General features: G+C 42.1%; 2 protein-coding genes across 3 annotated transcripts in view; one reads left to right on the top strand and one right to left on the bottom strand.

Annotated features, from left to right (window-relative positions):
- LOC311142100 (protein phosphatase methylesterase 1-like) overlaps positions 1–26,284 on the bottom strand; it is a 68,058-nt gene that overhangs the window by 24,429 nt on the left and 17,345 nt on the right. Inside the window, exon 2 of one of the 2 annotated variants that reach the window (XM_084177686.1) lies at positions 13,927–14,060. The exons of the other annotated variant lie outside the window; for it this stretch is intronic. The gene's annotated coding sequence lies outside the window, so the exon portion shown is untranslated. The remainder of the gene's footprint in view (positions 1–13,926; positions 14,061–26,284) is intronic. 2 annotated transcript variants of the gene reach the window in all.
- On the top strand, positions 16,670–19,912 carry LOC311142127 (dicarboxylate carrier UCP2-like). Its single transcript, XM_084177716.1, has 6 exons — positions 16,670–17,223; positions 17,370–17,577; positions 17,687–17,884; positions 17,986–18,087; positions 18,188–18,368; positions 18,535–19,912. Exons 1-6 carry the CDS (start codon positions 17,098–17,100, stop codon positions 18,647–18,649), a joined length of 930 nt encoding a protein of 309 aa, XP_084033842.1. The 5' UTR covers positions 16,670–17,097; the 3' UTR covers positions 18,650–19,912.

Below are 26,284 nucleotides of genomic sequence, written 5' to 3'. Positions count from 1 at the left end.
AGAAGCAGGAGCCTCTAGAATCCAAAAGCACAGAGCGTGGTACACTAGTAAAAAACTGCACACCAACTATACATTTGACGTCGGGCAACATCGTTAGGACATCTTTTTTTGGTCCTCCGTCTTTTCTTGGTGCGGTCCCGACCGGCCTTGATTTCAACGTCCACGGATGTTGATTTTTGGTCCAGACCGGACCAAATCTGAACCAATCATAGAGGTACTGCATTGTACCCTACTTTACTCTAATTTACTATACTCTACTGAATTAAACTATACTGTTCTGTAGTGTACTGCACTCTACTCTACTGTACTCTACTAAATTAAACTGTACTGTACTATACTCTACTGTACTGTACTTTACTGCACTGTAATGTACGTACTCTACTGAATAAAACTCTACTGTCCTGGACCGTACCATACCGTACTGTACTGTACTGTACTGTACTGTACTCTGTGTTTTAGTCTGCTCTACTGTACTAAACTATGCCGTACTGTACTGTGATGTTCAAACTTGTGAAACATAGCCTAGACGTATATGATTTGTTCAGATTTGGATCTGGTCCGCACCGACCAAATTTGGTTTGCAAGTGTTTGTTTTTACATGTATATTTTGGTCATTCGGCAGACGCTCTTATCCAGAGTGACTTACAGTCAGTGTATTCAACTAAGGTATACTGTATAAACAGCATAAGACATATTTTTGACGTCTGGAAAAGATGTCTTCCAACCTTTCATTCAGCACCTGAAATGCACGTGATGTCAACATCTGGAAAAGCCATCTAAAATAAGTATTTTCAACATAATTTTGCTTACTGTGCACTTTCCTCTCTCTGTATTTTAGCCTTCCCCCCAATCTCACCCTCATTGTTCCAGAACAGCATGTGCTACATTGTTCACTCAGGGTCAGTAACCAGTTTTCCTTTATTCTTTCTTCCATATCAGTGGTGTAGTGGAGGGTATACCCAGGTATAGAATGGTGGTGGTCAGGAGGAAGAGGAGGAGGAGGAGGAGGAGGAGGAGTCTACCATATCCGGAAGCAACTTAACCTTTCATTTTCAGGATTGAGGTTAATTGAAACACCATTTAAAGCTTTGTTTTACTATTGACAGTAACAGCTGATTTGGGGGTTGTATATCAATTAGCGCTCCTTAAATATTTGCCATCTGATGTTTGTTTCAGTCTCTCAATTGTTTAATCAAACTTTTCCTCGCCAGCTCCTGATATCAGAGCATAAAAACTACAATCTGTGTCCTGAATTAGCCTAGTGCGCATGTGCTCCCATCTATATCCTGTCCCAAATGTATTTTCCCCGGTTTTCCGGCACAGAGTTTCTAAACCTAGAGGCGCAACACAGTGAGACTTCCGGGAACGCTTGCGAAACAGACCAAACAGACAAGGCCGGGGTTTGGGGTTTGAGATGTCAATGAGAGAAGTGAAAAAATATTTCTTAGTTGTTAATTTTCTCAAAATCTAAAGGCACAACCTAGATTCAAGCCAATGTCTTAAGTTGTTAAACACTTTACTCCAACCTTGTGAAAGTGACAAGCTGACACGTTTTGATTTTTGTCAAAAACAACTTTATATCAAAGGAGTTCCTTTGATTTGACAACCTGCACATGCGCAGTTCGGCGCTAGACGACCGTTAGACCCAATGACGTGTTTCTACGCATGAGATTAGCTAGCCAATGTTGCCATGATAATCGCCAACAAGTGTGTTCAGGGATTTCTATTGGAGAAGCAGTTTTAGCCTATCTTCATACTGTACGGTCTTTGACTGAGGTATAATAAGAACTGGAGACTGTGTCCAAGATGTCCGCCTGTTGTTTAAGGTAATCTACTCATGTTTGCATACGCCGATTTATGGACTGTCGATATCCGGTTTGCATCCGGTTTATACAGACCAACATCACATGTGCACTAGCACTCAGAGAGCAGCGCGAGTTGCGACATCATCCAAAAACATGGCAGACATTGGATGAATATAACGGCCTCAGCGACAATTATTTGAATAATTCAATGGATGTTTTGTGCACAAATGTGATGACTAAAGTGTCTTATTAGGAATTTTCTAATCTCACTTCGGTGGCCGTATGGGAAAGAAAATCTGGGCCGGGAGTCAGTTAAACTGCAGTAACGAAGCAAAACTGTAGGAGCAGTCGAAACCGTGCTTCCAGACCGGAACCCTGGTCTCTTGGGCTAAACTATACTAGTTTTTGTCCTCATTGCCAAACTTCCTAAATACTGTATCCTCAGCGTCAAAACGCCTTTACTAGTTATACAATCATGTAAGAAATTTGCTAGAAAGAATCTTGAAAATGATACGTTTTTTTTATAGTCATGACTGGTTTGAGCTATCTGTCGTGTCGTAAGACAGTGGCGAAGAATATCATTGCTACTTAACGCAGATCCAAGTTCAATTTTGAGATACACCGGCGTCATTGGCTAGGCGTTAGCTGGACATTTCTGACTGGTCTTGGAACTGTGACAATGGGCAGTCTGCCCCCTCATGGCTCAATGGGATACAGTGCATTAGGAAAGTATTCAGACTCCTTGACTTTTTCCACATTTTGTTACGTTACAGCCTTATTCTAAAATGGATTAAATTGTCCCCCCCCCCAATCTACACACAATACCCCATAATGACAAAGCAAAAACAGGTTATTAGAAATGTTTGTACATTTATTAAAGATAAAAAACTGAAATATCACGTTTACATAAGTATTCAGACCCTTTACTCAGTACTTTGTTGACGCACCTTTGGCAGCGATTACGGCCTCGAGTTTTCTTGGGTATGACTCTACAAGCTTGGCACATCTGTATTTGGGGAGTTTCTCCCATTCTTCTCTGCAGATCCTCTCAAGCTCTGTCAGGTTGGATGGGGAGCGTCACTGCACAGCTATTTTCAGGTCTCTCCAGAGATGTTTGATCAGGTTTCAAGTCCAGGCTCTGGCTGGGCCAATCAAGGACATTCAGAGACTTGTCCCGAAGCCACTCCTGTGTTGTGTGCTTAGGGTCATTGTCCTGTTGGAAGGTGAACCTTCACCCCAGTTTGAGGTCCTGAGTGCTCTGGAGAAGGTTTTCATCAAGGATCTCTCTGTACTTTGCACCGTTCATCTTTCCCTCATTCCTGACTAGTCTCCCAGTCCCTGCCGCTGAAAAACATCCCCACCGCGTGATGCTGCCACCACCATGCTACACCTTAGGGATGGTGCCTGGTTTCCTCCAGACGTGACGCTTGGCATTCAAGCCAAAGAGTTCAATCTTGGTTTCATCAGACCAGAGAATCTTGTTTCTCATGGTCTGAGAGTCCTTTAGGTGCATTTTGGCAAACTCCATGCGGACTGTCATATGCCTTTTACTGAGGAGTGGCTTCCATCTGGCCACTACCATAAAGGCCTGATTGGTGGAGTGCTGCAGAGATGGTTGTCCTTCTGGAAGGTTCTCCCATCTCCACAGAGGAATTCTGGAGCTCTGTCAAAGTGACCGTCGGGTTCTTGGTCACCTACCTGACCAAGGCCCTTCTCCCCTGATTGCTCAGTTTGGAAGAGTCTTGGTGGTTCCAAACTTCTTCCATTTAAGAACGATTGAGGCACTGTGTTCTTGGGGACCTTCAATGCTGCAGACATTTTTTGGTACCCTTTCCCAGATCTATACACTGACACAATCCTGTCTCGGAGCTCTATGGACAATTCCGTCGACCTATTGGCTTGGTTTTTCCACTGACATGCACTGTCAACTGTGGGACCTTATATAGACAGGTGTGTGTCTTTCCAAATCATGTCCAATCAATTGAATTTACCACAGGTGGACTCCAATCAAGTAGAAACATCTCTAGGATGATCAATGGAAACAGGATGCACCTGAGCTCAATTTCGAGTCTCATAGCAAAGGGTCTGAATACTTATGTAAATAAGGCATTTCTGTTTTTTATTTTTAATAAATTTGCAAGCATTTCTAAAAACCTGTGTGTAGATTGATGAGGAAATGTTTTTATTTAATCCATTTTAGAATAAGGCTGTAACGTAACAAAATGTTGAAAAAGGGAAAGGGTCTGAATGCTTTCCGAATGCACTGTATATGGTGGGTCAGTGCCATGTGGGCATAGTGGATAGATGACTGATGTAGCATGGTCATCAGATATGGTACAAACTGTTTTTATTAAGTGGTATAATAAATCCATATAGAATATCCATTGAAAGTTCACACTGAAGGGTTCAACAATATGTACTACAACAACCTCAATTTCATACGATTGATATGAGGTGATGGTGCCAGTGCCACACTCCTGAATATGCCCTGTCAGCCTGTCTCACTGCGCAACTATTTCTGTCATTGTGCAGGGAGGGTTGACACAGAATGTGGAGCTTGGTCACCATACTACATGCTCTCTTACCCCCACCAGCTGACCTAGCAAAGACTTGGGGCCGATGGTGGAAGTTTGCTGTAAACTCAAATGTGATACGGACTGTGGGTACCTTACTTGGTATATTGGGAAATCTCTAAAGGGCCTGGGGAGGGCTGGTGGCTGGGTAGCCAGCAGATTCCCACCTCACCGTCAGCTTGTTTACACTGAGCTGCATTGTGGTCGGAACGCCATCATGGTTAGCTAGCACGAGGGCGAAAAGGGCAGTTTTCCGGAAAAGCTAGCAGTATTCAATCTTCTCGATATATCAGTTTGGATAAAGGTACCATTTGGAGTACAGTGGCATATCCCATCCTTGCAATGAGGTACGTTTTTCTGACCCATATCTCCTGCCGGCTCCATTGTATCTTAATCTAAATCTGATGGCTAGGAAAGTGCAACTCAATTACGTGAATTGGCAGAAAGCACCCCATATCCCACAGGCTACGTGTCTGAAGATAATGGCGCCGGAGACGATGGCTGCCGTTTTACAGCCCTCTAACCAATTGTACTATTATGTGTGTTTTTCCGCGTTATTTGTAATTTATTTTGCACATAATGTTTCTGCCATCGTCTCTTATAACCAAAAAGAGCTTCTGGATATCAGGACAGCGATTACTCACCTCGTATTGGACGAAGATTTTTTCTTCAACGAGGCGGCCGCGAAGGATATCCTACAGACACCCGACAAGGCCCAAATCCCCGTCATTCGTATGAAGAAGAGACGGAGATATCATGGACGTAGGTCGGGGTGCCTTGTAAGGATCCGACGGCGAGCTAGTAAACTGCCGCTCCCATCAATCCTATTAGCCAATCTTCAATCATTGGAGAATAAATTGGATGACCTAAGATTACGGTTATCCTACCAACGGGACATTAAAAACTGTAATATCTTATGTTTCACCGAGTCGTGGCTGAACGACGACATGGACAACATACAGCTAGCGGGCTATACGCTACATCGGCAGGATAGAACGGCTGACTCCAGTAAGACAAGGGGTGGAGGTCTGTGTATATTTGTAAACAACAGCTGGTGCACAAAATCAAATACTAAGGAAGTCTCTAGGTTTTGCTCGCCTGAGGTAGAGTATCTTATGATAAGCTGTAGACCACACTATTTACCAAGAGAGTTTTCATCTATATTTTTCATAGCTGTCTATTTACCACCACAAACCAATGCTGGCATTAAGATTGCACTGAATGAGCTGTATAAGGCCATAAAATGTAATGTAATATGCCATTTAGCAGACGCTTTTATCCAAAGCGACTTACAGTCATGCGTGCATACATTTTTTTTTTTTGTGTATGGGTGGTCCCGGGGATCGAACCCACTACCTTGACGTTACAAGCGCCGTGCTCTACCAGCTGAGCTACAGAGGACCACATAAGTCAACAGGAAAACGCTGATCCAGAGGCAGCGCTCCTAGTGGCTGGGGACTTTAATGCAGGGAAACTTAAATCCGTTCTACCTAATTTCTACCAGCATGTTAAATGTGCAACCAGAGGAAAAAAAACTCTAGACCACCTTTACTCCACACACAGAGACGCATACAAAGCTCTCCCTCGCCCTCCATTTGGCAAATCTGACCATAACTCTATCCTCCTGATTCCTGCTTATAAGCAAAAACTAACGCAGGAAGCACCAGTGACTCGGTTAATAAAAAAGTGGTCAGATGACGCAGATGCTAAGCTACAGGACTGTTTTGCTAGCACAGACTGGAACATGTTCTGGGATTCTTCAGATAGCATTGAGGAGTACACCACATCAGTCACTGGCTTCATCAATAAGTGCATCGATGATGTCGTCCCCACAGTGACCGTACGTACATAGCCCAACCAGAAGCCATGGATTACAGGAAACATCCGCACTGAGCTAAAGGGTAGAGCTGCCGCTTTCAAGGAGCGGGACTCTAACCCGGACACTTATAAGAAATCCCGCTATGCCCTCTGACGAACCATCAAACAGGCAAAGAGTCAATACAGGACTAAGATTGAATCGTACTACACCGGCTCTGACGCTCGTCGGATGTGGCAGGGCTTGAAAACTATTACAGACTACAAAGGGAAGCACAGCCGCGAGCTGCCCAGTGACACAAGACTTCCAGATGAGCTAAACCCCTTCTATGTTCGCTTCGAGGCAAGCAACACTGAAGCATGCATGAGAGCACCAGCTGTTCTGGATGACTATGTGATCACGCTCTCCGTAGCCGATGTGAGTAAGACTTTTAAGCAGGTCAACATTCACAAGGCCGCAGGGCCAGACGGATTACCAGGACGTGTACTCTGAGCATGTGCTGACCAACTGGCAAGTGTCTTCACTGACATTTTCAACATGTCCCTGACTGAGTCTGTAATACCAACATGTTTCAAGCAGACCACCATAGTCCCCGTGCCCAAGGACTCTAAGATAACCTGCCTAAATGACTACCGACCTGTAGCACTGACGTCTGTAGCCATGAAGTGCTTTGAAAGGCTGGTCATGGCTCACATCAACACCATTATCCCAGAAACCCTAGACCCACTCCAATTTGCATACCGCCCCAACAGATCCACAGATAATGCAATCTCTATTGCACTCCACACTGCCCTTTCCCACCTGGACAAGAGGAACACCTACGTGAGAATGCTATTCATTGACTACAGCTCAGCATTCAACACCATAGTGCCCTCAAAGCTCATCACTAAGCTAAGGATCCTGGGACTAAACACCTCCCTCTGCAACTGGATCCTGGACTTCCTGATGGGCCGCCCCCAGGTGGTAAGGGTAGGTAACAACACATCTGCCACACTGATCCTCAACACGGGGGCCCCTCAGGGGTGTGTGCTCAGTCCCCTCCTGTACTCCCTGTTCACCCATGACTGCATGGCCAGGCACAACTCCAACACCATCATTAAGTTTGCCGACGACACAACAGTGGTAGGCCTGATCACCGACAACGATGAGACAGCCTATAGGGAGGAGGTCAGAGACCTGGCCGTGTGGTGCCAGGACAACAACCTCTCCCTCAACGTGACCAAGACAAAGGAGATGATTGTGGACTACAGGAAAAAAAAGAGGACTGAGCACGACCCCATTCTCATCGACGGGGCTGTAGTGGAACAGGTTGAGAGCTTCAAGTTCCTTGGTGTCCACATCACCAACGGACTATCATGGTCCAAACACACCAAGACAGTCGTGAAGAGGGCACAACAAAGCCTATTCCCCCTCAGGAGACTGAAAAGATTTGGCATGGGTCCTCAGATCCTCAAACTTTTTTTACAGCTGCACCATCGAGAGCATCCTGACTGGTTGCATCACCGCCTGGTATGGCAACTGCTTGGCCTCCGACCGCAAGGCACTACAGAGGGTGGTGCGTACGGCCCAGTACATCACTTGGGCCAAGCTTCCTGCCATCCAGGACCTCTATACCAGGCGGTGTCAGAGGAAGGCCCTCAACATTGTCAAAGACTCCAGCCACCCTAGTCATAGACTGTTCTCTCTGCTACCGCACGGCAAGCGGTACCGGATTGCCAAGTCTAGATCCAAAAGACTTCTCAACAGCTTCTACCCCCAAGCCATAAGACTCCTGAACAGCTAATCATGGCTACCCGGACTATTTGCACTGCCCCCCCACCCCATCTTTTTACGCTGCTGCTACTCTGTTAATTACTTATGCATAGTCACTTTAACTCTACCCACATGTACATATTACTTCAACTACCTCAACTAGCTGGTGCCCCCGCACATTGACTCTGCACCGGTACCCCCCTGTATATATAGCCTCCCTACTGTTATTTTATTTTACTTCTGCTCTTTTTTTCTCATCACTTTTTTGTTGTTGTTTTATTTTACTTTTTTATTAAAAATAAATGCACTGTTGGTTAAGGGCTGTAAGTAAGCATTTCACTGTAATGTCTGCACCTGTTGTATTCGGCGCATGTGGCCAATAAAATTTGATTTGATTTGATTTGATACAGACTCGTGCATGGAATAAGTCTGAAAACAGGAACATTGTCTGGTATGCCTGGGAGGGGGGGAGGGGGGAGGGGGGGTTGGCTGGGTAGCCAGCAGATTCCTACCCCACCGTCAGCTTGTTTACACACCAGTGACCTCTAACCTAGTCTACGCTGCAGACATCCCTCCAAGCTCTCTCGCTCTCACTCTGAGACAATTGCCAACAAACTGATTACACTTTATTTTCCTATTTTGTTTGTTGTGTTAAAACAAAGGTGTTACAGTTGTCTTCATGCGTGAGAGCTTTGCTGGGGGGCCAGTGGCCTGAAACCTGATCCCAGATATTTCCATGAAGCCCTAACTCACCACTCTCAGTAAACAACTTACAACATATTATGTAGATGTCACAAGGTGGAAAAATGACCAGGTTATTAGGATCTGGGTTGAGCAGGCAGTGTGAAGTAGAGACAAAGGATCAGTTTCAAAACATTAATTTTTGGCATGGTTCTTTCCATAACTTAACAATCTTCTGCTCCATTTACGTTGTATCATTAAATTGCTTTAAAAACCATGCAGGATTATAACACACATAAACATAACAAAGGAAAATAAACAAAAAGCAAAGGAAGTGCTGCAGCCCAGGAGGCAGGTTGTCTATTGTCTATTAACTTCCATTGGCCTACAAACCTAAACCATCTCACACATGGCCCAGCAAACAGAAACCTGCCAGACTTCTGGACTGCATCACTTCCCATGGGCGGCGGCCACCTAGAACGCAGAAAGAAAGGGTTTAAATATATGCTACCTGTAAAATCAATCAGTCCATTATCCAATCAGATTGCTCATTTAGTCAATGAGGCAACTTGTCACACCTGTGAGGCTATGACACAAGGTGACAGTGCTCAAGGTTTGGAAAGTATTTGGACTGACAATATCTTACTTTGCAGTTTGCATTGGGGAGTTTGTGAGCCTTTGCTAAAACCAATTAGCTGAAATATAGGCCACAGGTCATGTTCTGATCTTTTATGTCCATAGAGGGAGCAGGTGTACATGTATATCATACTATCTGAGAAATGAATTGCAGTCAAAGGAGGCCTCGCAGAAGAACCCACCCTCACACAAACGTCCAAATATCTCAGTCACACGCCAGTTTTCCGTCAGGTCAGTGTGCTCTACTAACCTCATAAGGATGTACTGACCAATATATTTATAGTGATGCAGGAATGATCTATTTCACCACCCTGAGTCAGAGTACATAGTAGACTCAGGGAGGAGGGGAAAAGGGCATCTGGTGGCTGTGTGAGGCAGCCATATCTGGAATCAGTTTCAGTTTCAGAAGGGAAGAGAAGTGAGGGTGGCTGTTTACCAGATTGTGTGTGTAAAGGTCATAGGATGTGTCAAGGAAACTGGTTCCAGCCAGAGAGAGAGAAGACATTCAAGTGGTGTCAGCAACTCCGTCTCTCCTCCCCCTGTAGTAACGTGTCACAGTGTGCCCGAACTACAGTACATGCCGGTGATTCCTGTGGTAGCGCCTTGTGGAGCTTGAACAAAGGCAGAGCTATGGTGTAGTGGTGTGTTCCAGTGCTATTGGGTGGCTGTTGAGTTTGTTAGTAGCTAGGTTTCCATCCAATTGCCGACAGATTTTCAAGAGAATATTCTAATATCTGCATAAATAAAATATGCGCATTTTCCCACCAGAGATGTGTTTCCATCAAATTGGCTTGTTGCACGATGGCATAGTGCACATAAAAGTAACTTTTGTAGTTAAATTCCCATGTATCGAATAAAAAAATACAAGATAAATGGGCATTTTCAACTCTACTGATGGTTTTGACTCAATTTTGTTTGCATTATACAGTGCCTTCAGAAAGTATTCACAACCCTTGACTTATGCCACGTTTGTTTTGTTACAGCCTCAATTTAAAATGGATTAAATTGAGATTTTGTGTCACTGGGCTTCACACAATACCCCATAATGTCAAAAAATTTACAAATTCGTTAATAATGAAAAGCTGAAATGTCTTGAGTCAATAAGTATTCAACCCCTTTGTTATGGCAAGCCTAAATAAGTTCAGGAGTAAACCTTTGCTTAACAAGTCACACAATACATTGCATGGACTCACTCTGTGTGCAATAATAGTGTTTAACATGATTTTTGAATTACTACCTCATCTCTGTACCCCACAAATACAATTACTGTATCTGTAAGGTCCCTCAGCCGAGCAGTGAATTTCAAACACAGATTCAACCACAAAGACCAGGGAGGTTTTCCAATGCCTCGCAAAGAAGGGCACCTATTGGTAGATGGGTAGAAAACACACAAAAAAACAGACATTGAATATCCCTTTGACCATGGTGAAGTTATTAATTACACTTTGGATGGTGTATCAATACACCCAGTCACTACAAATATACAGGCATCCTTCCTAACTCAGTTACCGGAGAGGAAGGAACCCGCTCAGGGATTTCACCATGAGGCCAATGGTGACTTTAAAACAGTTACAGAGTTTTCGCCTAAAATGACATACCCAAATCTAACTGCCTGTAGCTCAGGACCTAAAGCAAAGATATGCATATTCTTGATACCATTTGAAAGGAAACACTTTGAAGTTTGTGGAAATGTGAAATTAATACATGAGAATGTAACACATTAGATCTGGTAAAAGATAATACAAACCAAAAAACATGCGTTTTCAATTTCTTGTTTTGTTCCATCATCTTTGAAATGCAAGAGAAAGGCCACAATATAATATTGCAGTTTAGTTGCAATTGAGATTTTGGCCACTAGACGGAAGCAGTGTGTGTGCAAAGTTTCAGATTGATCCAGTGAAGCGTTGCAATACTGGACTATTTTGTATCAAGGCTGCCCAAATGTGCCGAATTGGTCAATTGATACATTTTCAAGTACATAACTATATAGAACATACAAAAATGATATGGTAATACAAAAAGTAAGTTTACACACTCCCAGGAATACATGATGGATCATTAGCTTATACACTAACTTTCACACATCGGGTGGGGTGGTTGTGGAGCCAGAGACAGCAGGGGTTCAAACTATAGAACCCAGTTCCTACATTTGAATATAAAAATTGATTTTATCAAACAAAACTATGCTAAATTTTTTATCTCTGGGACCCTTAGGATGACAAATAAGAGCAAGATTACTGAATGTAAGTACATTATTTACCTTCAGAGGTGAATGTATCAAACCAGTTACCGTGATACGTTTTTTATTGTTGTGTGCTCTCCTCAAACAATTGCATGGTATTTTTTCACTGTAATAGCTACTGTAAATTGGACAGTGCACTTAGATTAACAAGGATTTAAGCTTTCTGCCCATATAAGACATGTCTATGTCCTGGAAAGTTTGCTGTTACTTACAACAGTCATGCTAATCACATTAGCGCACGTTAGCTCAACCGTCCCGTATACAGGACACCGATCCCGTAGAGGTTAATGGCTGTGATAGAAGAAAACTGAGGATGGATCAACAACAATATTGTGTAGTTTCTCCACAATACTATCCTAAATGACAGAGTGAAAAGAAGGAAGCCTGTACAGAATAAAAATATTCCAAAACAGGCATCCTGTTTGCAATAAGGCACTAAAGTAAAACTGTAAAAAATGTGGCAAAGTAATTAACTTTATGTGTTGAATACAAAGCGTTGTGTTTGGGGCAAATCCAACACAACACATCACTGAGTACCACTCTTCATATTTTCAAGCATGGTGGTGGCTGCATGGGTATGCTAGTCAACTGCAAGTACTAGGGAGTATTTTAGTATAAAAAATAAACAGAATAGAGCTAAGCACAGGCAAAATCAGAGTAAAACCTGGTTCAGGCTGCTTTCCAACAGACACTGGGAGACAAATTCACCTTTCAGCAGGACAATAACCTAAAACACAAGGCCAAATATACACTGGAGGTGCTTACTAAGACGACATTTAATGTTACAGTTTTTATTTAAATCAGCTTGAAAAGCTATGGCAAGACTTGAAAATGGCTGTCTAGCAATGATCAACAACCAACTTGACAGAGCTTGAAGAATTTAAAAAAGAATAATGTGAAAATATTGTACAATCCAAGTGTGCAACACTCTTAGAGACTTACCCAGAAAGACTCACAGCTGTAATCGCTGCCAAAGGTGATTCTAACATGTATTGACTCAGGGGTCTGAAATCTGATATTTCTCTATTTCATTTCAATCAATTTGCTCAAATTTCTAAAAACATGTTTTCACTTTGTCATTATGGGTTATTGTATGTAGATGGGTGAGTTTAAAAAAATAACATTTTCAATTCAGGCTGTAAGACAACAAAATGTAGAATAAGTCAAGGGGTATGAATACTTTCTGAAGTCACTGTATAAGGTTAATTTGAGTGAAGTCATCCCCAGACAGTGTGGAGCTGTCCCAGGCCAGCACGATGCTTGACCTTTCTTTGGGACTCAAATAGAAGTGCAAATGAATGTTACATAAGGCTTTGCCATTTCCTCATCATACTGTGTGAAATAGTTTATCTGTGTATGGACTGTTTCTAAATATAAAATCCAAGGTAATAAGCTGCTTAGAAAAAACTTTTTCTGCTCAGTGTGCGTGTGCATCCATGTGTGTGGGAGAGAGGAAGAACGAGAGGATACAATTAAGTTAAACTGAAGTCATCATCAAGACTTAAGTGAAGCAGCAGAAAGGGAGGCTGGAGAGCAGAGTATGTGGAGGAAGCAGGGATGGGCAAAAATTACAAAATACAATTACAAAATACCGTAAACATCAATGTATCAAAATAAACTACAAAATAAAAAGTAGTTAGTAGTTTGTAATGTATTTAATTAATATGCCAGCAAAGCCACTACAAAACACTAAACAATACATTAATTGCACTATAACGGTGATAAACGGTGCCCACAAACTGTTAGGGCCTACATAAAGCTGTCCCAACAGCAGAACTTTCTTTTCAGCACCATGGAGTGAATCCTTACCACCGCTACACCTGGCTATCAGCGGAGCCTTGTCTGGCAGCGAAACCGTTCATTCAGCCTAATTTACTGCCTTTAAAAAAACATAGCTGATATGGCTGACTTGCTTAACAAATGTAGTTTCTACTGACAATTGAGATGTACAAACTATGGTCATAAGGGGACGATGAGTGGATAAGAGGCAATCCGTAACTTTGATTAAGACATCAATGAGCGAGCTAGGACGGACAATGTCGATATAACTATTTGTTCAGCACTTTTGAAATGCACAGAGACAGAATTCAGAACATGGGCCATTCCTACAGTATTCTCCCTGTACACCAAGTCAGAACCATAGGCTAAATAAAGGGGGCGTATAAGCAGACAATGAAAGCTCTTACAATATTTGATGATTACATTTCTCTAAAACAGGCTATAAGCTACTTGTGCATCACCAAGTCAGAACAGTAGGCTAAGTTATAAGGGAGAAAGGGACCAAATTATTAGGGTGAGGCACATGCCTACTAACAGCTTACTACACAACATACACTTAGTATTACTTTCTTAGCTACAGTATACATACCTCATAATATGACATAATTTATGCAGCAGCATGCAAGACATTTTTGGACTCACTGTTGTTGTGCTGTGCTCACTTGAATAGGAAGGTGGCGCGGTGATCCTTCTTGTGGGCAAATTTAGTCATCAAACGTTGTCATCAAAGTCTGGCATTCTCTGGATTTATGATACTTTCAAGACAACTGGGATCTCTGAAAAAAACAAGGTTGAATCATGATGTCAGTGATCTTCAGGTCGGAGCTCTAGAAAGAAGCCCAAGTTCCCAACTTGGAATTCCGAGTTGGATGACCGTTCAAAACATATTTTCCAAGTCGGAGCTAGTTTTTTTCAGAGATCCCAGTTGTCTTGAACACACTGAAGTCTGAGATTTCCCAGTTCCGAGTTTCCAGTTGTTTCGAACACGGCAGAAGTCATGCTGGATTGACAGCATGGCCAATGTATTCAACCTTTTCTGGCCCATGGTGTTGAATGTTTATCCTTTTAAGCTTGGAAAAGAGACCCTTAAACCCAGACTTGGACCACACACCCACTCCACTGAATAGCAGGCTAGTGATTGCTTTGCAACACTTGCAGTTTGCCACTGATTCCTTCCAAACCACTCATTGTTGTATTTGCGATTTCCAACTTGTTGTGTAATGTTTATGTGCAATGGCCTATGAGCACAGATACGTTTTATCTATAATTTATCTTCATATGACAAGGATTGAAAAGGATTTGCCAGTAGATTGTCGACGTGATTCATGATGATGACTGCTTGTCTAGCTTGCTAGCTAAGATTTTCAAAGTATGACGTTGACATGATCAGTCCAATCAAAGCTATGGTAGATATAACGCGATTTGACATAATTTTATCTGTGGCCAATGACCTTGAGCCTTCTTAGATGGGCACTTCTAATGTAACTCAATGGCAGCACCCAAGGGGCTTGAATTTTCGAGCTCACCCCGTAGATTTTGCAGTGATGTAGTGTCCCCATGAGTGACAGAACACTGAGCCAATCACAGCGCAACTAGAGAACATTACCAACCCTTACGCTCCGTATTTTCTGCTGGCTGCCCCACCACTACAGAAAGCACTGAGCTAGGCTGAAACACCTGCATTTTGGAGCTGCCTTACTCAAGAAAGCAAAAAAGACACCATGTTTGTATGCAGCTTTATTCACTCAATATATATATATATTTTTACATTGTTTGCAAACTGATATGTGACACGTATTAATGCCAACATAACAGGCAAAACAGGCAAAAAACCTGCCCTGAATGAACCTGCCCTGAATGACGGGTCGCCACTGGTCGGAACTAGAAAACTCAGACATTTCCGACTGGCCAGAGAACGCCGCACGGGTAGCGAGAGTTCTGCACTCACTGACAAAAAAAAAAAAAAAGGAAGAGCAATTTTGGAATCCAGACAAGCCGCTCCACCTGATTGGCTAGACTCTCACCTATTATACAATCCCTGACCAATACCATGTGAGTGCCCTTGAGATATAAACGTGATACTAGGAGGTAATATGTAAATAAATGTTCCGTGTTAAAGAGATGAAAGATTATGTGTCAATGTTATTTTCGTAATGCGCTGTTTAGGAACATAACTAATGTACAGGCAGTTCTTATAAAAAAAAGGAATCACAGATTCTATTGTTTTTCTAAATAAATAACAATTCTATAGCCTGTTTTAAATCAAGTGTAGGCCTATTACAACAGCTCAGTACACAGCTGTTAGATCTATGTTTGAAAAAAAATATTAGGCCTATAATGGTTTGAATAATTTGATGTTTCATAGCATATTCTTTCTAGAATACTAAATGTGGATATTGTAGGCCTATTATTATCGAATGTGTTATTTGCAAAGGCACACATTAGTGAGACATTTTAAGAAATTCACTGAATGGGTGAAATAATTTCGATAAAAACATGGTCTCATACAGAAATTCGGCTTCGTAACCTGTGGAGAGCATGTTTGAAATGGCCCAAGTGCATAATAAACAACTTCACAAGTTTAGTAATAACTTCTGTTCAGCTTTTTTGAAGATGCAGATACAGTAAACAACAGCCCAAGACGTACGACCTGAACTTGTTGTCCTACCATAAACACTTGACTTGAGATAAACATAGCATGATGTGTGACTCACTACGCAATTTGACGGTATGGGTGAGCTGCAGCGCGCAAGACGAGCCTATAAATTGAGGAGCGCTTTGGTAAAAGTGCAGTACCCTGAAACAGCAAGGAGCAAAGCACAACAACAGGATTAACAAATTGAGGATTAACTTTTATTTTTGCTGTCATATATTGGATTACATTTTTTCTACAAAATTCCAAGAGGTAAATATATAGATGAACTGCCTAATATATAACAGAAGAAAAGCATTAAATAATTTAGCCTACACTTCACTTTTATAGTCTACACTTACAGGGGTATTTTTGTGACAATTTGTTTTACAAGTCACCTAGGTCATTTTGTTGAGTTAAAATAGGTTTCAATGTAAATAGAAGTAGCAACAGTAGGTCTACTTGATGGTAAAATAAAGAGAAATGGTACCTATGGTAGGACTAGCAGCAACTGTAATGAGTGGTAGCATTTTCAGTTGTAGTAGATAAGTAATCATAGTTCATGCCAGCTAAAGTCTTACCTTACCACCACCATTATAGTCATAATCATAATCATTGATGAAAGTTTGTTGATGTTCACAGGTAGTGGCATGCTGCTTTTCTGTCTCCAGGAAGATTTTATGGACCAAGGCATTTCATCAGGAAAACACCTCCAAACAAGAAGTTTACCTGTGAAAGAGACTTGAAGATATTCCTCATCAATATCACTCACTGACAGGTACTGCATCCCATTGAGAGTTGTACTGTATGGGAAAACCTTAGCAAATAAATCAAAGCATGTCTCGCATACCAGGGGATGACAGTGATTTACTGCACCATTCTCTGTATAGCTACAATGAAAGTACACTATGCCAGTTTGGATGAACATACTATGATAACAGCAGGAATATTAACCATACAAGTCTATGTGCAAATTCATATGCAATGGAATGGAATGTTGATATGCAAGTGGTCACCTGTCCTTCATGAAATTACCTCTTTATGATGTGATATAGTATCCAATCATTATCTCTGTGTCTTGGCCCCTCTGGTAACCACAGAGTTGCTCAGCAGGCTGATCCTCGTTGCTCTACTGTTGAGTTGGTTGTCTTGAACTCAAGCAACACATCTCCGGCGCAGCTATGGTTGGAATAAAACCCACAGACCTGGCACCAACAACGGCTGTCAAGTTTGTTGGTGCAGGCACAGCAGCCTGCATCGCTGACCTTGTAACCTTCCCCTTGGATACGGCCAAAGTCAGACTACAGGTGAGGGGCATGGATGGATGAGAGGCTAGGTGGCCTTGATTCAAATTGATCATTAGATCTGCACAAATCAGTTAAAATGTAGAGAAAGCGCAAGCAGTGGTGAACATCCCCCAGTCAGGTGTCAGCAATCCTACTTTGTATTCCAGATTCAAGGGGAGGCTCAGTTGGGGCATGGGGCACAGGCTGTGAGGTATCGGGGTGTGTTTGGTACCATCACCACCATGGTGCGTACGGAGGGGGCCAGGAGCCTCTACAACGGGCTGGTGGCAGGGCTCCAGAGGCAGATGAGCTTCGCCTCCGTCCGTATCGGCCTCTATGACTCCATGAAGCAGTTCTACACTCGTGGCTCTGACAGTAAGTTTTACAACCCCTATATAACCTTATAACCTCACTTGTGCTGACCTCTATCTTATACACTTAATTTATTGGGGACCCATAACTAACTGTGCACACCTCTCTTCAGGTGCTAGCATCGTTACTCGGCTCATGGCAGGCTGCACCACCGGAGCAATGGCTGTGATGTTTGCTCAGCCCACAGACGTGGTCAAGGTGCGTTTCCAGGCTCAAGTACGTCTGGCTGACGGGGTGAAGAGATACAACGGCACTATGGACGCCTATCGGACCATCGCCCGAGATGAAGGGGTGCGGGGCCTTTGGAAAGGTCGGTAGCAATCTCACAGTCAGGAAGGAAAAATGCCTGTCCTGAAAATATTACAGCAACTGAGAACAAAACTAACTTAAATCTATGTTCCTCTGTTCCAGGCTGCATGCCGAATATAACGCGCAATGCCATTGTGAATTGTTGTGAGTTGGTCACCTACGACATCATCAAGGAACTCATACTGAAGTACGACCTAATGACAGGTAAGGTTACTGTCTAGTTTTGACCTAGAACTGTATTACATAACATATTAATGTAGCTATGTAATGTCAATGTAATGTATGTTTGATATTTCTCCTCCAGATAACCTTCCATGCCACTTCACGGCTGCACTCGGTGCAGGGTTCTGTACCACCATTGTCGCATCACCAGTAGATGTGGTCAAGACCAGATTCATGAACTCCACGTCAGGCCAGTACGGCAGTGCAATGAACTGTGCCTACACTATGCTGACTAAGGAGGGGCCAACAGCCTTCTACAAGGGGTAAGAGTTTGATCATTAAGGCTTGCTAGAAAACATTTTGAATGACATTATCCTAGATTAGAATGGAAACCCGCTGCTAAACTGTGTACGTGACTAATAAACTTTGACTTGAAAACACCTGTCTGCTACGCAGCTATAATAGCATCTTCTTTCCTCTCTCTCACAGGTTTGTGCCCTCCTTCCTGCGACTGGGGTCCTGGAACATTGTGATGTTTGTGTCTTATGAGCAGATCAAGAGGGCTATGATGAGAGCAAAGACCTCCTGGGAGTCACCATTCTGATTTTTTGTTCTTTTTATAATGTTTTTCTGGACTGAGCCTTGCAGGCACGAAGGCTTCACAACAGCACAGTGGAAATCACGCCTGTTCTCCCCTAGGGTCTCATGACATGGAATTCTGGAGTGGGCTTCTAACAGTGGTGACACATATTACTTTTTAAAGCCAGAGAGGCAGATATGTAGGATTCACAGGAGGTTGGTGGCAACTTAATTGGGGAGGACGGGCTCCTGGTAATGGCTGGAGCAGAATCAGAGGAATGGTATCTAATACATCCAACACATGGTTTCCATGGTTTGATGCCATTCCATTTGTAGTCCCCTGTAGCTCAGTTGGTAGAGCATGGCGCTTGCAACGCCAGGGTTGTGGGTTCGTTTCCCATGGGGGGCCAGTATGAAAATGTATGCACTCACTAACTGTAAGTCGCTCTGGATAAGAGCGTCTGCTAAATGACTGAAATGTTTTTTTTAAATGCTCCATTCCAGCCATTATTATGCTACGTCCTCCCATCAGCAGCCTCCTGTGGTAGGATTATCCACCACTATACATGTTAAGGTGTAAAGCCCAAACGGGGCCCATGTAAAATGGTCTGGTAGCAAATGGCCTGTGAAACGATGACCACTTTTAGATAGTAGAGCGGAGCCATAGATCTTTCCTCTTGTTCTCCCTCATTCTTTTCCTTTGACTGTGTAAAGAAATGTTTACAGTTTTGCGCTTATGATGAAGTTGTTTATATTTCTATGTATTCTTTGTTTACATGTGTTTTCTCATTAAGATGTGAAAGCTTGGTTTATCGCTGGTCGATAACTCATAATCAGGTTATGAATTATGTATATTCCAATGCAAATGTAATTGATTCAGTTGACCTAAAATATAAATAAAGCTGCACTTTTTTTCCCAATTGAGTTGTCTTTTTCTGTCAAACAAAATTCTAAATGGTAGAGAAGTATAGTACTAACCTAACTCACAACCCCTTATCTAATGGGATCAATCCTCTCTCTGTAAAATGCAATTTTGACCACTGAAAAAAAAAATGGGAGAGTTTACTCGATACACACCTGCTTTCTTTTACAAAATGGAGCATGTTTACAATCTTTATCCTGGCTTTAGAGTGGCATACACATACAATAGTGTCCTAAGTGAGCTTTCAAACTGCAGACCCAACCCATTGACTTTAGTGAACCAAATACTTTCTTCCAATAATATTTGAGAGACACGTAACAGAGGCAAGTAAAGCCAGGAATAGAGGGAATGCTCAAAGTTCTATAGCACCAACTGATTCCACATGCATCATGCACTCAGTTGTTTTTAATATAATTTCATGTTTTAAATAGGGCTGTCAAAAATAGCGCGTTAACGACGTTAATTAGTTGTTTGCTGTTAATTACGTCAATTTTTTTAACGCATTTCACGCATGCGCAGTGTGACAAATTATTCAGGTCAGGAAAGTGGTTGGGAGCTAGAGGCGAGATGGAGCAAGGTGAGCAAAGTGGGCCTATTGACGGATTCAAATATAAAAAGAATGATGATGGTACAGTTAACAAGTACAAGGTTATTTGCAAGATTTGTAAGAAGGAGTTTCAATTTCACCGGAGCTGTTCAAGCTTGAAGTACCATGTCAACGCCAAACATGCGTTTGCTGGGCCGTCAGATTCAGCAAGTGGTTTGCGCCAGACCACGCTGAATGTTTGCAGGCAATTAACAAAATCAACCTCAGATAATTTGATATCTAGCCACTCCTGCAACCACTGTTCCCTGTGAACGACTTTTCTCAGTTGCAGGTCACATTGTGAACAAGAAAAGGTCAGCTTTACTTTCAGAAAATGTGAACAAGTTAGTTTGCCTCAGCAACTGGCTGAAAGATGATGAAGCTCAGTAGATTTGAAAGGTGATGTTCAAACAAAAAGACCAGTTTCAGTGCAACATGTTATAGTAGTTAGCAACTGGATTTTTGAGCAACTGGATTAAAGAATGGAGGAAAAGGTAAAAGATTGTTCTTTGGTTTGATTTAAAAGTTTTATTGAAAATGTTTTTTTCCACAGATGACTCAAATTGTGCAAAAATGTGGTAGGTCACTGTTATGATTTGACTACATTTATTGCTTTCTGTTCAATTGAATACTGTAAATTGTACATCCTGGTTAAGAGGAATGCCAAAGAGGAAGTGATGGAACATTACAAAGACAAATATTATGGTGTGTAGTATGTTTCAGCTTGATTTAAAACACCATTATTTGGCTGTGTTAATAAACAGACATAATATGAAAATTATGTATCTGTGTCCTGTTATTTATCTTTTGGTATGCATTTCAGAAAAAAAATGGTTAGGATTCAGGTGTAATTGCAAATAGTGATTAATCATGATTAATCCACTGAAAATTCTGATTAATTTGATTAAAAATTTTAATCATTTGACAGCCCTAGTTTTAAAGTAATACACTTATCCTCTCAGGGAGCTTGGTCATTTCAGCAATGCATTGTTGTGAGTGTCCTTATTCTCACAAGGCATCTTGTGTCTGTTGAGGAAGCTGATTGTTTCCCAATGAAGGTCCTTCTCAGCCTGTGATTGCTGATAAAGCCAGAGGCTCAATGATGAACCATGTGTGGTGATGGTCAGGGCTCCAATCCTGTGACTAGACTTAAGACCAAGTCCAAAGTTAGTAAATCCATATATATTTGCTTCAGCTTGATCAGATTCATAAATTGAATTACTTTCATAACACACCCATCTTGTCCAACTTCAAAACAACCAAAACATGTTACAATAACATATGTCTCCAGACCAGTGTTGTGTTCCAGACCACCTAAAGCGAGACCGATTCAAGACCAAGAAAAGAGCAAATCAAGTCCAAGTCAAGACCAAGACCGGAGGGGGGGGTGAGACCGAGTCAAGACCGAGACCGGGAGGGGGACAAGGGGTCGAGTTAAAACAGAGGCCAGAAGAATGTGAGTCCAATTAAAGACGATGATTGCAATTTTGTTAAATCACCACCATAATAAGAGTTCAAAATGTCCAGTATTTCTGTGTTCATATTTCAGAACAACATATGGATTCTTTAGACATTCAAAATAGTGAAAAAATGCATGCTGAGGGGAAATAGAGCCACTCTACAAATTATTACTAACCCAAACACAGTGGGGAACAATGGGCCTTCTGCGCCTTCAGAGAAGGGCTAAGGATTTATAAAATAATGATTATAATAATATAATAATAATGATGATTATACTATTACTATTATATATACTTCAGTTTTTGTTGGAAAGAAAAGGGTTAACACTGAAGAGAAAAAAAGATCCAATCAAGATTTTTCTTTGCTGGTCTCTGGGGAGATAAATCTAGCTAGCTAAGTCAGCCATTGGCTATTACATCAGAAGCTAGATAAAGGCATCTGCCATTCAACTGTATTAGGGCCAAATGTTGGAGTGACAGTGGAATCAACCAATCACATTTTGACTTAATGGGTGGGACCCTTACAAAAACCTATGGAAACTTCTGCCTTCTTGAAGGCCAACAGGTCACTGCACAATAGCGAGCAGTAGTTTTCCCATGGTCTAGGTAGCTAGCTTTTGTTGTTGGCTAGTTTGCAGCGGCTGCAGGTGTTATCAAAGAGGATATTGTTGCTAATTTGTTAGCTTCTCCCTTTTCAAGAATAACTTTCAACAAGAAATTAAGTTTCAAATGATCATCGTCTGGTGAGTAGAACTATCTTTTTTATTGCAGTGCGCTTGCTGTTGTTAGCCATCTCTTTGAAAATAACTTATGTGTGTGAAACATTGTTGCATTTAAAGTGGAACTGACAGCATTTTAGCAACATGAAATCTTATTAAAATATGTTCATATACACCCCCAGGAAGAATTGGACACTTTTCTAAACATTTTCTGACAAGCGACCACTTAGATATGGTCATTTTCACATTTTCATAAATTCTTAGAATGTTTGGGAATTATGTATACTAAGGCATTTGTGAAAATTCTATAGCAATATAGAGTGGGAAAGCGGCCATGCGTTTGGACAATTAATAGACACTGCAGTAAATAAAACCGAATAAAAACATCTCTCTTGTCCAGGACCGGAGTCTACACAGACCGGTGCATTATAGCCAATCAGAGCTACAGTAGGCCTTTATATAAACAAGCAATTTACCACACGGGCCTGCCATTAATCACTTTGAACTGGACTGTGTGTTTACAGGCAGTTGCAACAGTGTGACTTTAGATCATTAGAACATATTTGCCAAAAGCCACAAAATACACCTGAATGGATTTCTGTAAATATTTAAACAACACAGGAGTCCTCTTACATTTGGGAACTTCACAGTTCTATTGATCAAACAACAATGAAAAGGTAGGCTCTCTCTCTCTCAATTATGCACATCAACAACAACAAGATCAACAACTAATCCTTTTTCAGCTAGTTGGCCGTCAAAATTGCACTGATAAATGATGGGAAATTGTAGCCTCCTCGTCTTTCTGCAGCTGCCAATGCATGCTTGTCCCAACCAAGCACCCAAGCTAACTGGCTAAAGTTGGCTTGCTTGCTAGCTAGCTATTCCAGACACAAATGAGAAAACACCTCACTCTAACCCTTTTACTCGTTGTAGCAGAGCTGGTTAGGCTGTTTACATGTTATCTAGTGCGTTCTTGACTAACTATTACTTTTTTTGTCTACGTTTACTCACACTGGTCATATTCAGCGGGTGTTGCACGTTCGTAAATTCATCAGTTGTTCTACACTCTGGCACACTCAGACGAGAGTGCTCTGAAATCGGAGTAGTTAGCCAGAGTGAATTTGCGAACGCAAGAGATATGCTAACTGGATAACAGTCGTTCAAGTTCTTGCTACAGTGAGGGAAATAAGTATTTGATCCCCTGCTGATTTTGTACGTTTGCCCACTGACAAAGAAATGATCAGTCTATCATTTTAATGGTATGTTTATTTGAACAGTGAGAGACAGAATAACAAACAAAAAATCCAGAAGAACGCATGTCAAAAATTTTATAAATTGATTTGCATTTTAATGAGGGAAATAAGTATTTGACCCCCTCTCAATCAGAAAGATTTCTGGCTCCCAGGTGTCTTTTATACAGGTAACGAGCTGAGATTAGGAGCACACTCTTAAAGGGAGTGCTCCTAATCTCAGTTTATTACCTGTATAAAAGACACCTGTCCACAGAAGCAATCAATCAATCAGATTCCAAACTCTCCACCATGGCCAAAACCAAAGAGCTCTCCAAGGATGTCAGGGACAAGATTGTAGATCTACACAAGGCTGGAATGGGCTACAAGACCATCACCAAGCAGCTTGGTGAGAAGGTGACAACAGTTGGTGCGATTATTCGCAAATGGAAGAAACACAAAAGAACTGTCAATCTCCCTCGGCCTGGGGCTCCATGCAAGATCTCACCTCGTGGAGTTGCAATGATCATGAGAACGGTGAGGAATCAGCCCAGAACTACACGGGAGGATCTTGTCAATGATCTCAAGGCAGCTGGGACCATAGTCACCAAGAAAACAATTGGTAATATAATACGCCGTGAAGGACTGAAATCCTGCAGCGCCCGCAAGGTCCCCCTGCTCAAGAAAGCACATATACAGGCCCGTCTGAAGTTTGCCAATGAACATCTGAATGATTCAGAGGAGAACTGGGTGAAAGTGTTGTGGTCAGATGAGACCAAAATGGGTTGTGGATGGGTATTCCAGCATGACAATGACCCAAAACACATGGCCAAGGCAACAAAGGAGTGGCTCAAGAAGAAGCACATTAAGGTCCTGGAGTGGCCTAGCCAGTCTCCAGACCTTAATCCCATAGAAAATCTGTGGAGGGAGCTGAAGGTTCGAGTTGCCAAACGTCAGGCTCGAAACCTTAATGACTTGGAGAAGATCTGCAAAGAGGAGTGGAACAAAATCCCACCTGAGATGTGTGCAAACCTGGTGGCCAACTACAAGAAACGTCTGACCTCTGTGATTGCCAACAAGGGTTTTGCCACCAAGTACTAAGTCATGTTTTGCAGAGGGGTCAAATACTTATTTCCCTCATTAAAATGCAAATCAATTCATAACATTTTTGACATGCGTTTTTCTGGATTTTTTTGTTGTTATTCTGTCTCTCACTATTCAAATAAACCTACCATTAAAATTATAGACTGATCATTTATTTGTCAGTGGGCAAACGTACAAAATCAGCAGGGGATCAAATACTTTTTTCCCTCACTGTATTCCTCAGATTTTCACTCTCAAACCACACTTTTTTTTATATATATAGAAAAAATACAAAAATGTGATGGTCTAAGTCCACAACAATGCTTATACCACATCAATCTGAATAGGTGGGCCTGTCAGGGCCTGGCTCCCCAGTGGGTGGCCCTCTGTCCACCCAGGCCCATCCATGTCTACGCCCCTGATTTTGCATCACAAATAGCCTACTAACCAAGACTTTGGACTAAACTTGTTCAATACCTGGTTTGCATACCCATTGTTGCCTTAGTTAGCATTTACTGGTGGATATAAGTTCAAACGTCTTTCCTACCCTACCGGCTACCGATGTCATTCTTCTGTGAGCTGCTCTTTCCTACCCTACCGGCTACCGATGTCATTCTTCTGTGAGCTGCTCTTTCCTACCCTACCGGCTACCGATGTCATTCTTCTGTGAGCTGCTCTTTCCTACCCTACCGGCTACCGATGTCATTCTTCTGTGAGCTGCTCTTTCAAACCCTACCGGCTACCGATGTCATTCTTCTGTGAGCTGCTCTTTCCTACCCTACCGGCTACCGATGTCATTCTTCTGTGAGCTGCTCTTTCCTACCCTACCGGCTACCGGTCATTCTTCTGTGAGCTGCTCTTTCCTACCCTACCGGCTACCGATGTCATTCTTCTGTGAGCTGCTCCATGCCAAAACCAGTTGAGAGCTGCACACTCTTGCTACCTGCAGATGATATTCCGCTGAAACTAGGCTGTGTGCGGCGCACATGAATATATTTCACGTGCTTTGCGATTGTGTAGACTACTTTGTGCATTATTTCTCTATTGTACATAATTGATAAATCGTATACCTCCACTACACTACTTTGATATTCATCAGTAGGGATTAAGAAGTGAGTATATGCAATGCCCACTGAAAAAAAAGTGGGTATACGGTTTACAGTGGCGATCCGTCATTCAGGGCAGGTGGGGCTAGCAAAAAAACCATTTTGTTATTTTGGCATTAATTCGTGTCACATATCAGTTTGCAAACAATGTAAAAAATAAATATTGAGTGAATAAAGCCGTATACAAACATGGTCTCTTTCTTGCTTTCTTGAGTAAGGCAGCTCCAAAATGCAGGTGTTTCAGCCAAGCTCAGTGCTTTCTGTGGTGGTGGGGCAGGCAGTAGAAAATACAGGGCGTAGGCATTGGTAATGTTCTCTAGTTGCGCTGTGATTGGCTCAGTGCTCTGTCACTCATGGGGACACTACTTCACCGCAGAATCTACAGGGAGAGCTAGACAGTTCAAGCCCCCTTGGGTGCTGCCATAGAGTTACATTAGAAGTGCCCATCTAAGAAGGCTCAAGGTCATTGGCCACAGATAAAATGCCATAAATCACGTTATATCTACCGTAGCTTTGATTGGACTGATCATGTCAACATCATACTTTCAAAATCCT

Source organism: Coregonus lavaretus (genome assembly GCF_964263955.1).
Source record: "Coregonus lavaretus genome assembly, chromosome: 15".
In the NCBI taxonomy this organism is placed as follows: Eukaryota; Metazoa; Chordata; class Actinopteri; order Salmoniformes; family Salmonidae; genus Coregonus; species Coregonus lavaretus.
The sequence above is the reverse complement of the archived record's forward strand: the minus strand, read 5'-3'. Positions and strand labels throughout refer to the sequence as shown.

What these genes read in the sequence shown, in the direction of transcription:
- LOC311142127 (XM_084177716.1), top strand. Translation starts at nt 17,098, where the DNA reads ATGGTTGGAATAAAACCCACAGACCTGGCACCAACAACGGCTGTCAAG. An exon ending in GGTGCGGGGCCTTTGGAAAG is followed by an intron (nt 17,885 to 17,985) that starts GTCGGTAGCAAT and finishes CCTCTGTTCCAG; the next exon opens with GCTGCATGCCGAATATAACG. An exon ending in GAAGTACGACCTAATGACAG is followed by an intron (nt 18,088 to 18,187) that starts GTAAGGTTACTG and finishes TTTCTCCTCCAG; the next exon opens with ATAACCTTCCATGCCACTTC.